This window comes from Echeneis naucrates, chromosome 19 (assembly GCF_900963305.1).
Source record: "Echeneis naucrates chromosome 19, fEcheNa1.1, whole genome shotgun sequence".
Classification (NCBI taxonomy): Eukaryota; Metazoa; Chordata; class Actinopteri; order Carangiformes; family Echeneidae; genus Echeneis; species Echeneis naucrates.
This window is the reverse complement of record NC_042529.1, coordinates 6,781,451-6,801,972: the sequence shown is the minus strand read 5'-3', so window position 1 is coordinate 6,801,972 and position 20,522 is coordinate 6,781,451. Positions and strand designations below refer to the sequence as shown.

General features: G+C 40.4%; 1 protein-coding gene across 22 annotated transcripts in view; it reads right to left on the bottom strand.

The window, feature by feature from the left end:
• tcf7l2 (transcription factor 7 like 2) overlaps positions 1–9,909 on the bottom strand; it is an 86,363-nt gene extending 76,454 nt beyond the window's left edge. For 7 of the 22 annotated variants that reach the window (XM_029527425.1, XM_029527423.1, XM_029527424.1 and 4 more), the window contains exons 1-3: positions 9,248–9,908; positions 8,938–9,004; positions 8,590–8,714 (exon numbers count right to left, since the gene is read on the bottom strand). In XM_029527425.1, the coding sequence (XP_029383285.1) occupies positions 8,590–8,714; positions 8,938–9,004; positions 9,248–9,436 (381 nt within the window). In that variant the 5' untranslated portion in view covers positions 9,437–9,908. Of the gene's footprint in view, positions 1–8,589; positions 8,715–8,937; positions 9,005–9,247 lie in introns of all 22 variants that reach the window. The other 15 variants (XM_029527432.1, XM_029527427.1, XM_029527426.1 and 12 more) reach the window with 5 other exon arrangements.
• Positions 9,910–20,522: the final 10,613 nt, after the last annotated feature.

Sequence of the window (20,522 nt, the reverse complement as noted above, 5' to 3'; positions counted from 1 at the left end):
AATGAATATGTAATTCTGGGGCTGCTCTTATAATCAGAAAACATGCAAAATCTATGTTCATATATTCCTACTGAGCTGTCATTGCTGTGCATTGTGAGTGTAGTTAATAATGGAGTTGGGAGGTGAAAAACAAATAAGTTTTGAAAGGCAACCTCGAATATAATGCGTCTAAAATATAAAGTGTGTCGTCCAAAAAGTTTGAATGAAAGAATGGGAGACTGGGAAAAAAAAAAATTACACTGAAATCTATTTGAATTTCCACTACAAAATGTATTGCTTAATGCAGCATTTTGGAGCAAAATAAACACTCCATACAGCATTACCTGCACAATAGTATGCCATTCAGTGCTCACATGTTAGGCGGAGGCCATGTGTGGATGTGACAAGCTGTTCACATGAAATGTTATCTAGTGCTGTACACAAGTTGACAGCTGCCTCCTTACAAGAGGCGTATTATTATTGTGTGTAAATAGGTTTCTAACAGCTGGTTAAAGAGCTAACACGGGAATTTAGTCTTAATCTGTCTTCCACTGGAATTGGTTCATCAACTTGGAAAAAAAAAAGAAAAGGGGAAAAAAAAAAAGAAAAAGAATCTGACGCTGTTCCACACTGCAAGTCAGGATAAAGAGGTTACATTTTATTAGCCTTGTGCATTTCTGAGTAAACTCGCCAGCATTTTTTTTTTCTCCCATCCAAATCCTGCCGTAATCCGCAGATTAGCAGATGAATGTATTTCTGCTTGCACTCTAAAAACTCCCTCACCTTTTGCAGGCAACTATGAATCCAGCACCTTGAACGACAAACAAGCAGACGATCACCTCATTAGTGGACACGCTCCGCTTCCCAAACACACACATAATCACAACACACTCCTTAGAGATTATACTCCTACAATTAAAAGTTTAATTAGAAGATTAAAAATACATCGACTGCAGTTTTATCACCTTAAACTCCTCCATTATGTGTTTAGCACACACAAAGTGCCTCCTCCCATCTGAGCCATTTTGAACAGATTATCTGCATACAGATTTTCTCTTGACTACATTAAAACTGGAGATAGAAACCAAGTAACAAAACAAGACTTGCTGAAAAACACCATCTGCATAATTCACTGGATGTAGCTGAGCAAAGTTGGATCCTGCAATGAGTTTCACATTATTTACATTGTAGTACAGATCAAAATGCTGCAGCTCACAATATTCAGGTAATAAGACGCATCTGGTTTTCATTTTAGGTTTGAAATTAAATTAGCTGATGAAGGATATCCCTGTATTTTTTTTTTTTTACCGCTACTAGGGCAATATTCAGGTACCGGAGGTAAAAGGGGTTGCGTTCCAGAGCATTCTACCACATCCATAAAAGGCTGGTGTACCACAGGTGTTCACTGCACACTGGCATGGCTAGTCATTATCTAGCCCGACATGATCATTAAGAGCTGTGATGGCAGTGTGGCACCTCCTCTCTCTGCACACACACACACACATAAGCTGGAGAAAAAAAACTCCAATGATTCAAGCACTCCCTATCAGTTCTTGTAAAAAAAAAAAACAAAAAAAAAAAAAGAGTGAGAGGGAAAGCTCCTTTCTCAACGAAAAGCATGTCAGCACTGGTGCACTTTGACCCTTCCCAAACACACTCCACAATCCAAACAGAAGGCCGGCACCACTAGAATTCCTCCAGCAGGCCTCTCACCCAGAGCTTTTAAGGCAAATTTTCTTGATGACGACAAGGGTGGGAAGCATGGAGAGCAACGCGAAGGGGTGGGTAGGAAGGAAAGGGATGGGGGTCGGGGGGGGGGGGGGGGGGGGGGGTTGTCTCAGCAGTAAAAACCACACATATGAACATATGTGGCTAAAAACGGAAACTTTCCTGCTCCAATCTGTATTCATTTCTGCTCATGCAGTTTTTTTTTTTTTTTTTTTGGGGGGGGGTGTTTTTTTTTTATGGGAAGATAAATGTGAAGCCTAGGGGCACTATTGTTTGGACATATAACCAGGAACTGTCGCTGCTCTCATTGCCCTGGTATTAACAGCAATTATGCGCTCTATTCAGAAGGCTTTTGTGCGTCCCCCCCCCCCCACTTCACCCACTGTCGCCTCTCCGTCCCCCCTCCACTCACTCACTCACATACACAGAGTCCTAACACACATTTCCCGCTTTTCTCTGCCCCCTCGCTCCCTGTGCTTTCCCTCCCAATCGGCTACTGGTGAACTTGTTTGGCTACTGGAACCACTCTGCTAGTATTATGAATGAACTTACAGAAATATGCACATTCAGAGAAGGAGAAGAGGAAGAAGAAGAAAAAAAAAACCCAAACATACCTGGAGTGACATCTGAGCTGAAACTATTCTTTAGATAACAGATTGTGGATTTTTCCACCTCAAGCAAAAATTGGGTGAGAATCATATTTACAACAACACAGCATTTTTTATTATTCTTCAAAACTTTACCTGTTTTAGTAAAAATCCCATTAGTTCTGTTTTTTTGACACAACAAAAAATACAGATATCTAATCTGAACCCTAACCATCATCTTCTTATCTAGAAAATACAATCAATAGTCATTACAACCATAACTTTTAATGTGGACACAGCAAAGTCACACAGCCATGAAAATCTCAAATCTCCAGAAATTCCAATTATCGCCATGTTCACCAACTCTTGAAATGAAAATGTACATTCAGTCTATCAGTTGCAAAGTGAAGGGAAGCTCGATATTCTACAAACCCACTGTCAACAAAAACCATGACAATAAATATCTGGTTCTGCGCTTTTTTTTTATTTTATTTTATATTCATTTCTTTTTTACTGCTTTTGAGATTAAATATAAACTTGCCAACGATTCTAGGGAGTTCAAGATGTACAGTCTACAGAGGAAAAAAACTGTAAATAAAGATAAAGCAAGACGGTACGCAGAGATACAAATTTAACTGGTCGCTACATGCATGCGCACACACACATGTAGAATAATTTAATTTCCATGTTTGCAGGGAGCCCCAACCCCTGTGGGCCAGGAGCATAGCTAGCCTATATTTAACAGATGACAAAAGTTGCATTCCAGATGTACAGTACTATCTTTGTGTTGAGCTCTATAGACATGCATGTGAGAAAGAGGGAGCGAGGTGGGGTGGGTGGTTGGTGAGGATGGGGTGGGGAGGGTCTACGGCTGGGAGAGGATGGGGGTTACACTGAGGGCTGGAGGGGGGGGGGCACCAGTACACAGCTGCTAAACTAATGCCCCCTTTTTTTTTTTTTCTTTGCTCAGACACAGAAAAGCAGAGTGTGGTGGCTCACTGACAGAAACAGGGAAAGATGCAGGAGGTAGAAATGGGCGAATCCATTCTGAGAATAATTTGTTTTACAAAAATGGGAATTGGGGGGGTGATTCAGGCTGTGCTGTGACTTAATGAGTAACAGGCATAATCTGTTACATTGAAGTCAAAATTAGGCATCAGATTAGCTGTTATTACATTAAAAACAATGAAGTCAATGATTTAATAATAAAAAAAGGTTCAGCCCCAAACCAGACTTGACTGCAGCTGAATGTTAGCTATACCCAAACCCTGCTCACACTGCCACCAGGGAACCACTGCTCCCTTTGCACTAGTTAAAAATCTGATTAGAAACCCATCCACAAAACTGTTCTTTTTTTTTTGTTTGTTTGTTTTTCTTGCTTTTTTGTTGTTGTTGTTATTTTTTGGTTGGGTTGCCTGGTTCAAGCAGAGAGGCAGATCGATGATTGCCTCACAAAGCTGGGCCTGCCAAATCAGCATCATCAGCATCTGACAATTAATCCCTGATAGCTAAGAGAGGAAAAAAGGGATATATTTATCTCCTCGGTAAATATTTACTGCACAAATCTTTTCCATTCATTCACCAAGCACCAACAAAACCTTACTGTACTCACCCCTCTCCCCTCTCTTTCTGAGTCCCCCCTCATCACCACCCCATACACACACACACACAGACACACACCCCTACATCTGCGATTCATTGACTTTACAATTTACCACATGTCGAGATGGGAGAGGTCGAGCCTCCATCTGAATCACGGCACAAATATGCGAGTGATTTATTGTTTTAAAAACCCTGGGCCGATTTAGTGCAACTCCACTTTTCCTGAGCATTACTCCTATTGGCAGACCATGAACAATTACAGTTCGGACTAATTAAGCTCCGAGAATGTGCTGTGCACCGCTAATGTCTAGCAGGCCTCAATTTTAGTTTAATGGTGCCAAACTTTGCTTCCCAGCCCCGCAACCCCACCTCCCTCTCAAACTTAACTCCTCAAATCCAAAGCAGATTGTTCTTTTTATGACTGTTTATTGAGTTGAAGAAAAATAAGGACCTTTTCTTTCCCCTCTCCTAGCATGGGATGAGAGAAACAGCGGAGAGAGGAAGAGAGGGAGCACAAAAAGTAGTGGTGGGAGGGAGAGGGAGAGAGAGAGTAGGAGCCGCTTCCGCCATACTTTGTAAACAAAAGTGATTTGCAAGACAAAAGGAGCACAACCTTCCAACTAAATTCAGAGTGCATTTTTCGGCTGGAGGCACAAAATGCAGCCGCGTCGTGCCACCAAACCCCCCACGGACACCAATTAGGCCCTATTAACATGTAAAGCCAATTTGATAAGGTGTAGGCCCGATCCCTTAAATCCGTATTAAACTATCTTTCCTCTTGTCACAGCCAGAAATCCATTTACACCAGCCAAACACACATAATCCATATGATATACCATTGTCATGCTTATGTTGCTGCCATGTTTGCAAAGATACTGTCTTTATCTGTGTCAGTTGTAACAGATAAGGCCCCAGCAATGTGTGCACGTGAGCACAAAGGAAGTAGTGTTGCATTCATTTTTGCATGTTTATTACAATAATCTGACCAGAAAATCCCCCCATTATTTTCCTCCTTAAAAAAAATGATAAAGGAAGGAGTCAGTCGGTGTGAAAGTGGATTTTTTTTTTTTTTTTTTAAAGGTGACTCTGAAGCAACGTGAGCAATCCAAGCATGACAACACGACAAAGACAAAGAGGGAAAAAAGGAAGAAAAGCTATTGTTTCAACCGCACAAAGCCTTTACACCGTCTTGTAGTAGAATTGCCACAGGTTCTGAGAGAGTCTTAATTTACTCTAAACACAGCAGTGGATGCTTGGTGTTGCATTTTCACCCCACCACTGCCTTCCCCTCCTTTTTACCCACCCCCCCAACCCATACACACACACACACACACACTTTCTTATTCTTTTTTAAACTACTTGTAATTATACATCGAAACTCAAAACCTTCGCCAAAAGTCTCCAGGCCTGGAGAATTATGGGGCCAGGGGTGGCGTCAAATATCTTAACATTCATAAGTCCGAGAGGCAGTAAATAAAGCCAGTGGATTTACGGCCCTGCAGCCCCGATGCAGGAGAGCTGGCCGCCCAGATCCCGTACTCCCTCCCTCAGCCTCTGCGTCTCCAGACCTGTTGAGGTGTGATGTTAGCCCACAGCACCGGAGTTAACCCGCCGCCTTTTTTCCACAAGCCTCATGTTAGCATCGGCAGGAAACAAAAGGTAGGCAGAGAGAGGAAGACAAGTAGAGAGAGAGCAAAGGGAACGATTGGGGGGGGGGGGTGAGTAAAAGCAGACAGAAAACCAGGGTGAACTGGCCAGGCCACTTCCCCAATTCAACCTGCACCCAGTGATCCAGCAGGCCTTTGTGAGAGGTTTAGGGAGGAGGGAGACAGCAGGGAGAGGAGAGGAGGAGACAAGGGCAAGAGGGCTTTTAAAGCCCGGGCACAGTGTCATGTCAAATTGTTAAATGCTACTAAATTGTGAGCCTCCTTGGACTGAGGTGGTAGGAAAAACAAATTCTCACAGGTTATGGCTCCCAGAGGTTAGACAAATTATGGTAACTGCCACACGCAGGATTCTTTTCCCCCTCAAGTAATGCAAAACCAGAAATCCCTGAAGCAAGGTAATATGTCCAAATAGACCAGGATCAGTACCAAAGGACTAAAATAAAATCAAAATTGTTCAGAAATTTTCTCTGAAAAATGCATGATAATTTTGCAATAGAGAAATAAAAATAATAAATCATTTATTTTAAATACAAAAAAAAAAATCCTTGTAAAATGTCCAGATATTGAAGTCCACATCATGAAAATAATATCACAGCATCGTCCAGACCAAGAGGAGCAGGAGGAGAAAAATGAAGCGAAAATCAAAGCCTTTCTTGACAAGACAGAGAAAGTCTCATTCCAATAATACTCGCAGTCATATTCAGTGCCTCTCATGACATGTTAGGGAGCAAGACAGCTAATCAATGTCCAGGTGAATTATTTATACCAGCTTTAAGTCTAATACATTTATATTACAGCAACCGCTGACTTCAAAGCTCTAATGGCTGGACACACAGGGCGCTCCAGACAGTGGGGGCCGAGGCTGTACAGTGAGAAGACCGCTGCAAACCCAACACAACCTACTCACTGTTCAGGTGTTCTGTGGATTCACCTCTAACAAATCTTTCCTACTTTACTGCTAATGAAGTACCTTTTCAATAGCCAGCAGTCGCTTTGACATATATTACATTGGCAATGCTCGAACAGACAGAAGTGGCATCGAGAGCAAGCATAACAACAGGTAACAAACATGCATTTAAAGAACAAAAAGAGATCCTTCCATTCTTGAAATATATTTGACAATAATATTTCAGGGTTGGAATTAAGAGAGCAAAGGTCAATGCTGTCCAGCCGCAGCATCCTCCAGTTCATACTACGCAATTTACTGCTATCCTAACTGCTGCATAAGCACAGTAAACTGAGCGCTCCACAGATTCATACAGGATAGAGCGCTGTGATAGCCACAAAGCTACCACTGAAACAACGGTTTGCTTCAGTTCAAATCATGTGTTGTTGTGTTGTGAATGTCTGCTTGTGTCAGTAATGATGAGAATAATGAGTGACTAATTCCACACATACCAGCTGGAAGCGTTAACGAAGCTGGCAGAGTAAATGGGGAAAGAATGGCAGAATGTTCTCAGATGTGCATATGCCGAGACCGATAAAATCTTTTTAACTATAAAACACACACCTGCACGCACGCGCGCATACACACACACACACACACACACACACAGATACATGGAACTGTGCAAGCAGCAAAAAAATATTTTTCATGTGAAACTGTGGGTGATCATGTTGAATTTGAGCACAAACACAAAAGAAGGCATTATGTGTCAGATGTGCATTTATTTTCAAGGTGTGCACAGAGCACACAGAAATTGAGAAAACAAATATCAGTTTCGTTATGAAGAGCTGAGGTGGTGTGGCAGGGGGGGTGGAGGAGGTCATATTTCCTAATGCCTGGTCTTTGCCTTAACCTTGTAAAATGAGATGACAGGTCCTAAAGCGCAGACTTGTAATTGCAACCGTTTAAAATAGGGGGGCAAAAAAACACCCATGGTTGAAAAAATTATGCCGCTTAAGGACTGCATTGCCCAGTGGGACTAGTGAGGTGCTGAGCAAATGAGTAAGTGTGCATAATTATAGCATGGCTGATTGTGTCTAAATAAATAACATGAATTTATTTATAAATATGGGTTTGCATGGGACAAGCTTTTTCTTTTTGCTTTTCTGTCTTTTTTTTTTTTTCCAGGCAATAGATTCCAAATTAGAAGAAAGGGTGGTGCAAATGCAAAGCAGAACACAGTGTTTCTATTTAACAAATTTTAACATATCTAAATATATATCAATCAAAGAAAAATAAAACATTGTCTAATGTTTTTAAGGGATGAAAGGGGGGGGGGCGTCAAATTTTAATGCATGCACCTTTCACACAATGTCTTCACAGGATTTGACACATGCAAAACACTTTGAGGCGCACATTTGCATATTGATTTTATTTGTGTGGTTTTACATTGCTTTACACTGCTTACAGTGTGTCAGAGAGCCAGTGGAAAGGTCTGAGTGCTCATGCAGTTTGTGTTAGAAAAAAGGGCATTTTTGATGAGGCTGTGCTAACACCAGCCCACTGCATTATTCAGTGGATTAAAAGAAAGCACTTGTAGCCAGGAATTCAGCAGGCCCTGCATAATAATAATAATAATAATAATAATATTCTAATCATTATTATTATTATTATTTATTATAAATACTATTATTATTATTCTGATTATAACAACAACAATACACTTCACCTCGATCATGCATTTCATTTCAAGTGTCTATTGCAGGAATCCAAAGAGCACACCAGTAGAAATGTCATGTGCACACAACCTGCCATAAAAAACATTATGACCCTTTTCATTTCTACTAGACCTAGCGCTTAGCACTGTTAGCATGCTAGCAGCTGCCCATGACACACACACACACACACACACACACACACACACACACACACAACACACCGACACACACACACACAGGCTGGGAGCTGCAGGCGGACATGCATGCCATTGTACTGTACACTTCATGAGGAGTTGCAAAACTTGGCTCCACGTCTTTACCGGCTGCACCTCTGGGTGACAACGCTGCCCGTGTCCGTCAGTGTGTGTGTGTGTGTGTGTGTGTGTGTGTGTGTACATACGGTTGTAAATAAATGAACTTACTGTGCGTGCTGTTGGAGAAAGTGATCCATTGGGAAGGTAGGGGCTTGTGAGATCGGGGATCATTATAAATGGATAGCCCGGGTACGGTGGGCTCTTGAACAGCCCTCCATCTTGCCTTTTCGCAGCTAACATGGCGGGGGGGGGGGAAACAGGGAGAAAACTTTTTTTATAAAGTGGCCTCGGAGACTTTTTAACTCCAGTTTAAAAAAATATAAATGCATTTGAGGAATAAAGCTGGGGGGAGGGGGGGGATATCCCCTCCGTAAGGCACTTACAATGTCATGGTGCAAAATAAATAAATAAATAAATAAATAAAAGCAAGAGTGGAAGAATAAAGCAGAAACTCACCCTCCTCTAAACTTTCTCTTGTTTTGTCTCTGAAAGTTTCAGATCTAGGCGGAGGCCGTCTTTCCGCCTTGAAATGCAATGAAACACAGGGATTGCGTTAAAGTTAACACAAACGGGGGCGATAGGGGTGATAGTTAACTTTCTTTAAAAGTCTATCAGCGTTACAGAGAAACACACCTAGGCCTCTAAAACTACTTAAAACAAACCGGGCACCGATCGATCCGTGCTGCTCTTTTCTTTTTAGTTGTTGTTGTCGGGTTGTTGTTGTTTTTTTTTTTTTTTTTTTGTCTCTCTCAGTCTTGCAACTTACCTCTGAATCCGACGAGCTGTTTTGATTCGTTTCCGACTCGTTTACGAGAGAAGATTTGACATCTGCTAAATCCCTTTCTGCCGAGGAGTTCTCCGAAATTTTCTCTTCCTGCTCCCCTTCGTCTTTGAAGGCGATCATTTCATCGTTTGCGCCCAGATCGTCCCCTCCACCGCCGTTGAGCTGCGGCATTTTTCCCGAGCAAAAATTGTTTTAATTTTTTTTTCTCTCTCTCTAAAGGAGGGAGGGGGTGGGGGGGCCAAAAAAAAAAATTCAAAGTTTTAAACCCCCTTGATCTCGTGTGATCTAGAAAGTCCGAGTTTAAGTTTTGTTTTTGTTTTTTGGGAGGGTTTTTTTTTTGTTGTTGTTTGGTTTTTTTTTTTTTTTTTTTTTTTTTTTAAGGGAGGGGGGTCTCTTTGCACTGGCGTTTTCCAAAAAAGCTCTGGCGGGTTGGTAGAAAAACTAAAAAAGAAGGGAATCTTGGCAGAAAAAGGAAGCCGGAGAAGGAGCCGAGCCGCTCGGATTGAGTGAGTTGAAGTTGGTCGGAGTGGTTTTCAGTTCAAAGGCGGCGCTGATTGACAGATAGAGAGGGATGGAAATAGAGAGAGTCTGGATTCAGGATTATTGACAGGGAGAAACACACAAGAAACTAATGAGATTCAAACAGGGAGGGACTTCAAGTGACGTTTTCATAAATAGGAGGTAAAAAAAAAGAGAGAGAGAGAGAGAGAGAGACCAGAGAGGAGGAGGAGGAGGAGGAGGAGGAAGGGGAGAGAGAGAGAGGGAGGTAGAGAGAGAGAGAGAGAGAGAGGGGGAGGAGGGAGGGGAGGCAGGAGGAGGAAGCCGGCGGACGACTGCAGTGAAAAGCATGTGAGGAGGAAAAAGGCAGTTTGGGAGCAGGACAGTGATGGTAAAATAGGAAGAAGATAGGAGTTGCTTGCAAATGTGGATTAAACGCATATATGGGCGGTCTCCTGGTGAAAAAGGAGGGGGGGTTAAAAAAAAAAAAAAAAAGGAAAGAGGGTACTTCCTCAGGCTGTTTCCTACCAGTTTGACTCCACACTGTCACACTAGAGACAATTTAAGTTTTATATATATAATTTTTTATTTAATAACCAATCCTCAATGCATTATATAACCTGCTTTTGTCTGCTTTTTTTTTTTTTTTTGCTTACTAAATACCAGAGGCCTATCAGAGAAGAATAAAAAGCCATTACTCCAAGCTTGTTTTCCTATTTTATCTTCTTTGTCAGTTCCTTAGATCTATTTTTCATTTTATTAGATAATGTTTCCTCAGATCTATTTTTTGGGATGGAGGGCGTTATTGCATCCTGCTTTCTTGACAGGTGTGATGTCCTCTGGGACTAACCTGAATTCCTCACTGGCAGAACAGACTGGGCTGTTTTTATTTTTCCTCCTCTCCCTCAGCAGCAGCATCAGACAGACTGGACACAAATAACTGATGCAGATTTGGATGCTCCACTTCTGTCTTTTTTTATTATTATTATTTTCATTATTATTCAACCTTTAAAAGACAGAACACAGGCACACTGTTTGTATTCGATTGCAGGTTATAAAAAAACATTTTTAATAAAAATTAAATTAATGTATTGCCTACAATGCTTGTCTACCAAATATATTTTTACATATTAGATTTACCCTCTTACAATAACTGTCATTTGATTGTAAAAAAAAATAATAAAAATTAAGGAGAATAGCAAAGTATAAAATAATTAACAATATCTTCTATATAGAAATAGGTTAATTGGGGATGTTCACAAAATAACAAAAAAAAAACTGGAAATAAATAATCAAAAATGAAAGTAATTGTTATTGTCGACGTGGAATGTATATAAAAGCAATGGGGACGGGGCTGTAACCTACTCCGGCTGGACAAGGGGGTTGCACATGCGTTTTAAAAATGTTTATTTATTCATTTATTTATTTATTTATTTTTATGTGTGTCTGTGTGTTTCCAGTGATTCAGTAACCTTATCTGCTCAGGAAATCCAGTTTCTACTATATTTGATGGAGCAACAACAAAATCAACGATGAATTTGAAATGTCGCGGTGAGAAGCAGAGTTGAAACATACATCCAGGTGACACTTACACTCTGTTGCAACATGGCTGGCTCCTTTCAAGCTAAATAAATAACTGGAAGATCAAAAACAAGGCATAGAATTGCTGATTAAAAAATATTGTTTCATGTCATCATGCTGTTAGACGCATGAAAACAAACATTATGACACTAATTCCTCTGTATCAGCTCTCAGCAGTGTTGTCAAACAGCAGTGATGAAGAAATATGTGCACAGTGCAGCACCAAAGAGTTGTGAATCTGCCTACCAACGCACCTAAACCAGGCAACACCATGAAAGCAGACTATTCCGCTCAATGATCACTGATGTGCTTTATCTGGGAGAAGTGAAAGCAGTGTTTGTGTTAGCTGGCTGGGCTGCAGCCAGCAGTGTTAGGGAGCAGGGAGGAAGGGAGAGGGATCGCCGTCTCTGGTTCTCATCCAGTGTGTCTGTGTGAAGGCAGCCGGTGGGCGAAGAGGCACCCCGCCGCTTGGGGCCCTCCAAACCTGAGCCCATACAGACCAGACCAAAGCAGAGAAGCTCCAAGCTGGCTTCTCCCCGGATTGCCACAGCAGGTACCTGAGAGTTTAGAGGGGGCTGGCAGCGCGTTATCATGCCTGCCGTGGGGACACCTGCCTCTGATGCCACCCTGGTGATTCTAATCTACAGCACCTTTTAATAAGATGATGATAGGCTGTGCTGCTGCTGCTGCTCTGAATGAGGGAGTAGGATCATTCAAGGGCTTCTGTTGGTCTTATTTGTTTTCTTGTGCGTTTTGCACGTTCAACACCACTCCATGTGCAGTTGTGGTTTAGTTGTGTCAACTGGGGATTGTCTCCTCAATGTGGTCCCGTGCCAGAGAGTATGGAGGAAGTCAGCGGAAGTCACCACTGTGTGATCACAAGACCTCAGCTCACCACCATATCTGTCACGGACGTAGATGATCCATCCACTTAGTCCACACGCCGGCCTCGGCATATCTGAATCATGTACCACCGCAAAGTGGGCCAGATCGAACCACAATTCTGTCTCCATAAGCTATAGAAAAGGCAAAAGACAAATACTTTAAATTATTCAAAGGTTGTGTTCATATTTTATGATAGTGTCACCTGGATGATTGATTTCCTGTGATTCTTGTGCTTTGTATGCATCTCACAACTTTAAAAACAAATTACTGGTGCTCAGCACATTTGCGGCTCCTGGATATTATATGCATCTGTGCTGTTGCACTGTACATGTTGCTAACGTATCAGCCCGCCCAAAATGATTTATTTTTCTCTTCAAACACCTATACTGTAGAAATATACACAATATGTTCACAGTAGGTACCAATTGTTTCTGTCCTGTAAATATTTAGAATGACACTCTAGTAGATGTCTTGGAAGATTTTTACATATTGAAGATGAATTCCTTTTTTAGTTAAAAAGGATTCTGGGCACATAAGTTGATTAAATAAACAGTTGATCCATAGTCAGTAGACACAGTTTGAATATGGAGAATGAGTACGGCTTTTAGGAAGAAGGGATAGTGTTTAATATCAGTAATCTCATAATTCTTCTGAATCCCAGCGCACATATGTTTTGGGTTGCAAGTGAAAAAAAAAAAAAAATGCAGGCCGTACAATCATATGAACATATGCATCATCTACTCCACAAAGTTTTTCACTAGGCTACACAGAAAAAAATATGAGTAGATCTTTAGCCTATTGTTTTTACGATAATTAGTTCTTTTTTTTTTTATCTATAAATTTCGTTTTTGTCACTGAGTGTTTTCCAATTCAGATTTAACATCTCTTGATTCGACCAAATATCCCCTGTCGGTACAAAAAGAAAAAAGACACACACACACACACACACAAAAAAATCTCACGCAAACTACCATGTTACTTTAAGAAATAACCTACTTTTCTGTGAACACCCTTCATTGTTTCATCTTGAGTTGAGAAAGTAGCAGCAGCACACAGTGCACATCCAAAACGATTAATTACCCATCATGCATCCATGTTGCCAACCATACCAGCTAAAAGGTCTTTCATTGCTGATTAACATATTGCTACTTGGCATTTTCTCTTTTTTTTTCCTTACAAAAATATACTTGTTTTATTGTACCTGTTAGCTGATTTATTCCAGTAATGAAGTTTGTTCACCTGATAATATGAGAAACTTAACATTTGACTTAAGTTGCATTTACATGAGTGCCAATTTCCTCTATTGTTGGGAGAGATGCTGTTAAGCATTTTGGCATTTATTGTCAGTGCAGCTCATACAAATTCTATCACCAGGATAATACCGTGGTTAGCCATAATTACATGTATATTAATGGTCCTCATCACTTTCTGGAATGGACAGGATGGAGAAATAGATGTCTGATTTACCCGATTATGAAAAGACTGTTTCATGCTTTATATTATTCATTAGCATAAAAGCAAATCAGAAAACAAATATCTAGGCTGTGCTTGCACTTGTGTGTCAGTTTTGTTGTTTTTTTTTTAACATGTTTTCTTGCATAGTGTACTTATTACTGTGCTTGTTAAATCCAGCATGTAACTGTTCTTTATGCACAACATTTCTGTTTGGATATATTTTAATTACTCATACCTCCTGTTTGGGTGTTCCATTCATCACACATCAAACCCTAGAAATTGTTGAGGAAAGAGTTTCTTTCTTAAAAATGGAATCACTGAATATACTGTATGTGCATGTATTCCCCTCTTATTGTGCTAGAAGAGGAGCTTCTCTGCTCTCTTGCTCCTCGGTGCTAATCATTTGACACAATAGGACAATTCATTTGAAAATACAAGCTTTGTGTGGAGGAATTGCATTCGCAGTCCTTTAGAAATTATTTTTAAGCAAAAAAAAAAAAAAAAAATGAGTGTTATGTTGACTAGAGTGTTGAGGGTAATATATTTTTCACAAACAGAAACCAGAATCAGTGAAGTCTCTGCACAGAAACTGAATATATCTGCTTACTGAAAATCAATAAAGTCTAGGTGACTCGTTTTGACAGAGCACATTATTGAAAAACACCTCACTGAAAATATGGCAAACAAATATATTTCATGTGTGCATTTATATTCCACTACAAAATTATAAAAGAGATAGTGGGGGAAATATAGTATAGCAAAAAAAAATAAAAAATCATTAAAATCAATATGGCCCCTTGTTGATACGTTCCAACTAATAAAAACAGCTCACAAAGTATTTCACTGGGTTAAAACTTTATCAATAAGTTATCAAAATATATCACATATCTGAATGTACAACTTCATATTTTTCTCCTCAGAAAAAATGTGAGTGTGATCAGGAGTTTTCTTGTGAGCAGCTTGGACACTCTTGATTAATGTAGGCATCCTGCTTTGCATATCACTGTAGGTGTTGGGCTTAGGCAGGAGTGCAGTTTCTCCAGAACTCATCCACACAGCATCGTGGGAACCATAATAGGCCGGCTACGTGCGCTGTCTCCCGTCGCCTCCAGAGCAAACAGCAAAGCGTTTTTCAGAAATGGATGCGATAGTCATTAATCAAGGTCCGAGGCAGGTTCTGAACTCTGAAAACATGGAATCCACCTGAGAGACAAGGTAACCTATGTACTCGACTGCTGCTGATCTGCAGACAGGCACAAACACTGTTCACCTGTCGGTCACGGCAGCATCTCACAGGGAGAGGCGAGCCAAGCCGCTGCTGGCTGGTAAATGTTACTTAAAGGTCAATGGTATACACGCCAGCGGGTTGGTGGTTTGAGTCATTTTTCACACTGGCTTTACAGTGAATGCATCAGGTGTCAGGTAGCCAAAAGAGATATTTATACACTGATTCATGTCCTGATTGGAAGAGAAGATAGTGTCTGCTTGTCACTGGGCCTGCTGTTTGTATGCAATGCAATGCAAAGTCCAGTTATCGTGATGCATGGGCAGGCAACTGAGCACAGGGTTGATGTTATCACTGACAGACTGCGTAATTACACCAAAAAAGGATTTGAGGACTGATAAACCCCACGGGTGTTCTTCATAAGAGCACGGCTTCTGGTGAAGAGATGAACTCAAGTGCTTATCTCAGTGCTTCAGTTATGACTGCAAGTTCCTTACACATTTTTTCAGTTGGTGTTCAACCAGTGATCCAATGAAGCTAAAGTCAGACAGCAAATTTAGGGTCTGACCTCTGCGTGTTTGTACCATCAGCTATGCCAAGACAAAGCAGATGAACTGGGCAAAGACAAAGTGGCTTCCTGTTGACCCCTGCTTTGTGTCAGAGGAGCACATTGAAACTCGTCCTTTCTCAGACGGTCTTCCATGCAGGACCCTCCACATCTTCAGTCTTTTAATGGAAAAGAGCCCTTTCTGATTGTTTGTTAAGAGACTGGGAGCACCTCATAGAGGGTGCTTCCTCAAACAGGAAGCAGAAGGCCTTACTGTGGGAACGGACACTGTCTTCTTCGTGTCGCTTACAATGAGGCCTTAATTAAACGCACAGTAAGGGCAAGTTGACCTTTTGGGGCATGAAGGAAGAGTCATTATGTGCACGATGGAGGCAGGCTGCCTTTGTGTGAATTTGTGTGACTTTTTCTATGCACATTCTTTGGCTGCTTTGTGTCTAACTTGGCATGTGTCTGCATTTTGAGCTTTACCTGAGACTTTTCCTATTCATTGCCATTCATGCAGCTCTCTATGATAGATTAAATCATACTGTTTTGATAAAAGACACATATATTGCCTTGTTCTTGCAACTGAATGTGATCCATTGGTTTCAATGGTTGTTTTCATGATATTCAAGAGACTACTTCAGTCAAGTTTAGGTTGCATTCAACACACATTTTCTCATCACCATAAGTGAAAATTAAATCATAACACAGAGAGAAATCTAATAAGTAGCAGCAAAAGAGTGAGCTCTGCTTTTTTTTCAGTTTGAACTTGACACTTCTGCTCATTTGCTGAGTTTTAAAGTGGCGGCTGTTTTTCTTTCAATGCCGTAAATCTTCGAAAAGCTTTAGTACAGAGAAACAATTTCATCTTTAACGCTCCACATGCACACACACTTAACGAGCGGCACAATGGAGACATGACCTTGAGTCAAATGAGACGCCTGTCAGTATAAATCCGAGCAAAGTTGTGTTCATTTGGCTATGTTTTCATTAACAGAATGGAAGACGAGCCTATTAATGAGACATCAGTGTGTCTTCTTTGTACAAAATGAGTCAAAAGAAAGCTAAACATCTTCCAAGGTTAAGCTGTGAGCAAGTTATAGTTGATGCAAAAGCTCATATCTCTGCACTTACATATTGCTCCCATTATCTCCTAACAAAGACAAGAGGCATACGGCAAGTACTGTAGCTCTAAACTAAAATCTATTGATCAAGCTGCTACATGTATATAAACTTTTTCTAATTGTCCAAGAGATTTGCACTTTGATAACTAATCAGATTAAATTTTATTGGAAACTGACTGGAAACATTTGGGAGTCTCCATAGGCTGCTGTTTATATTCCATCAGCATCAACATGCAGTGAAAATGCATTCATTCAACATCAGCACATGTATTTGACACTTATATAATAAGATATAGTGCAGTCTGGAAATGATGTGTATTCAATGGTATAATTTGTTTGATTCATTAGTATATAATCACAGATCTGTTTACACACCTTGTCCTTATAAATTTTACATAATTATTTTATACATGCTTTAGCAGTCATAGGAGTAGGTCAGCAGGTCAGTCACAGCAGAGAAAGTAATAAATGGAGGATAGAGTTCATTCAATTTAACGCAGATGATAACAGAAGTATTTCAGATTCTTTGCTTGAGTAAAAGCATAAATACCAGGATCTAAAAATACTATTAAACTTTTCACAAAAGTTAAAACCTGTCAACAACCAGTGTTCACCTCAGTAATGCTACCTTTGTCAGGAATGTACTTTTGTACACTGTCAAGTAAATGGAGGCAGCACTAGACATTATAAATCAACACTTGTTATTTTGTAGAAGCAGAGACAGAGAACGACAAAATACACCCGACTACACATTTAGTGTTGTAATTCCTCTCTTTGTTGAAATGCTCTTTGTTGTCAGTATGACACACACTGTACGCTCACAGCTGCTCTCAACTGGTCGGTCAGCTTTTTGTTTTAATGTTCACTGTGATGGAGGGATGTCAGTGTGTGAAGTTTAAGGGCACACTTGGTTCAGATATTGATTACCTCTCAGGTATTCCTTTTTCCTGAAAATTGATCCCAAAATCATTCATAATCTTACAGATGGTTCTGTTTTAGGTAGATCAGATGCATGGATACATAATGTACACACACACACAAACACACACACAGACAGCAATGAGGCCCCAAAGCTTCATGCTTCAGCCTCAACTGGAGTTTTTTTAGTTGCAGCCCTCGTGGTCTTCTTTGCGGATCCTAATTGAGAAATTAATGCAGAAAAATCAATTGGCCTCAAGTTTTGTGTCCAATAGACTCCTGAAGGCTTCAAGCAAGCAGCAATCAATGCTTTCCACATGGGTGGCTCCAGAGCCCCCTCACTCTTTTGTTTATGAGTCCATAGCTGGAGGATTTCGATATATGAATTTCAATGAAAAAAACACTAATGAGTTTTCCACATTTTTTCGACCCCCCCTCGTGATGCCAAATGTATATTTCAGGGCGTGAAATGGTGTCTTTGGTCACCACTTAAGCAACACTTGATGCCAAAAAAAAATAAAAAAAAGCTTTCTAAGCATATACACTGTGTAGAAATTGTTCCCTTACTGGCAACACTTTGGAGCCTGCCTTATTTACACTTCAAAATGAGGATCTTTTAGCATTCTGTGATCATCCGTGGCATTGTTGGCGGATGAATTGGCGTGTTTTGAGTATCCCTCTTGCCTAGAGGACATCAGCTTATTTAGGGCCATTTTAAAGCTCGGCACATCATCATCAGGTCAATGAAAAAGCAACCTTGAATTCCCTTTGACGCCACTGTTGTTTTCCAGCAATGAAACAGCATGAGTGTTCTGCGCCGTCTTTCGACTTAAGGCAAAAAAAAAAGAAAAAAAAAGAAAAAGCAAACCAGAGAAAAATGGCCCTAAGAGGAAGGCATACCACTAAAATCTTGAAGCATTTTAATGGTTTCACCTCATACATAACTGCATTCTTTTTATTTTTTATGGTCAAACTCTCAACATGGAGAAAACGGACATTTGCTCATGGTTGTTGCGGGGGAAACGAGTGCCATGTTCTTCTTTGTGCTCGTTAACCACCTTCCAAATTCATCATAAGCCCAGAGATCAGATCACAGTAATATTTGATCAATATTAATAAGGATAGGCAAACTCCTCCAGTAATTACCTCAGTCTCTGGGCTTTGATTTCGACCATTACTAACGCCTCTGCATCTTTAGATTAAAAAAAGCGACCCCCTTTTATTTCATAACATTAAATCCCGACATGCATCTTCTAAAAGCTCTAATAAGACAAAGATAAGATTTGCATCCCCATACAAGTGTCTTTTTCAATTGATTATGAAGCCGCCATTGATGTGCGAGAAATTGATGTTTTCCTCTGTTCTTAAGGGCGGCTAATAGAAGGGGCGGGCTTCGAGGAGGAGACTTTGCTACTTTGATCTTCAATCAGTAAAAAATCCCACTTCTTCTTTGTCAGACTATATTTGGTAAATAACAGTGACAATCTGCAGGGCCTAGAGATGGTGAGAGGAAGAGAGATGTGTTGAAGCGATAAAGAGGGGTTGGCAAGTGGAAGGGAGGGCAGGAAAAGGATAAATATATTGCGCTTGTTAAATTTAGGGTTTTAAAAAGTAAGATAAGGCTTTAACATCACTCTCCAAAACACAGCAAGTACGGTGTGGCACAAGACACCAAAATATTGCAAAGCGATAACATTTCTTACCTTGTCTGTCTTCGGAGAGTCAGATTTTAACCACTCGCCTCCGTGCGAGTGACGTTATGCTATGACACACACAATAAGCTTCTAATTAGGCCCTATGAAAAACAACAGGTGGATGTGAGAAAAGCAATAAATCATTAGACCAATATGGCTGCCAAAAGGCCTTTTGCCTGCCTTGTTTGCTTTGTTTTGTTTTTTTCCTGTTTCCACAGAGCAATTGTTGGCACTCCGAGCAGATGCACAAGAAGCTGTTCACGTCCCACTCATATTTGTGCAGCACATAATCTGTCTGTCTGGTATGTTGTCATCAGATTCTCAACGATGCTGTTTGTGTCTAAGTTCACAGACTCCTGGCATGAGAAAACTAATCCTGTGCTCAAATGTGGTGGGATACATGACTACGTGACTTCCTCCAAAAATAAAATAAATATAAAATGAAATTTGACCTTTCAAGGAGGAGAAAATGTTGGATACGCTTACATTTAAAAGTTGTTCAATCCACATTAAAAGAACGACAGGACGTTTTTGAAATACACTCTGACTTGCATTCTTGTAAATATGTAGCTGGAGCCATAAATTGTTCAGCTTATTTTAGCTCGGCTTGGTTTAGTTTATTTTTAGTTTTGTTTAGTTTGTCATCAACAACTGGAAACAGGGAAACAGTCCGTCTGCTTCTGTATAAAGCTGACCTGCTCACTCATTAACACAACATCTGATTTGTTCAATCTGTGATGGCAATTCAGTCAGTCTGTAAATTTAGTTTGGCTGCTGCTTGGCCTGGTTCAGTTACTTTTGCACCATTGAAAATCAGGATGTACTTAATAAGTGACCTTAACAGGTGCTGATAGGCTTTTTGTTTTTTGTCTAAGCCAAACGTCTTGTTTCTCCCGGCTTCCAGTCTTTATGCTAAGTTAGGTTAGCCAGCCGCTGATTCAAAATTATTACACAAAGTTATTTGTAAGTTTGGCTTTTACTACATAGCTTACATTAGCATTTTCTTACCAGTCTAGAAAAGTATTAATGATTTCTGCATCAAAGCTGTAAACCAGCCAGCTCTGTCCTGTCTCATCGTCTCATCATCCTCCAGGGAGAGAAAAAACTCACAATTAGCCCTTTTAACTGCACAAAATGAGAGTGTTATGGGTCTTCTCATGGCAGAATTTGTGTATTTCCCAAAATGACAAACAATTCCTCAGAGCTTCATTTGTACTATTTTTAGCCTCATGAATGATGGCTAGATTTCAAAAAGCAGCAGAGAGGACATATCATCCACTAGTGTCTGAAATCCTTGAATTGCATCAGTGCCTATCTCCAGTTGCTA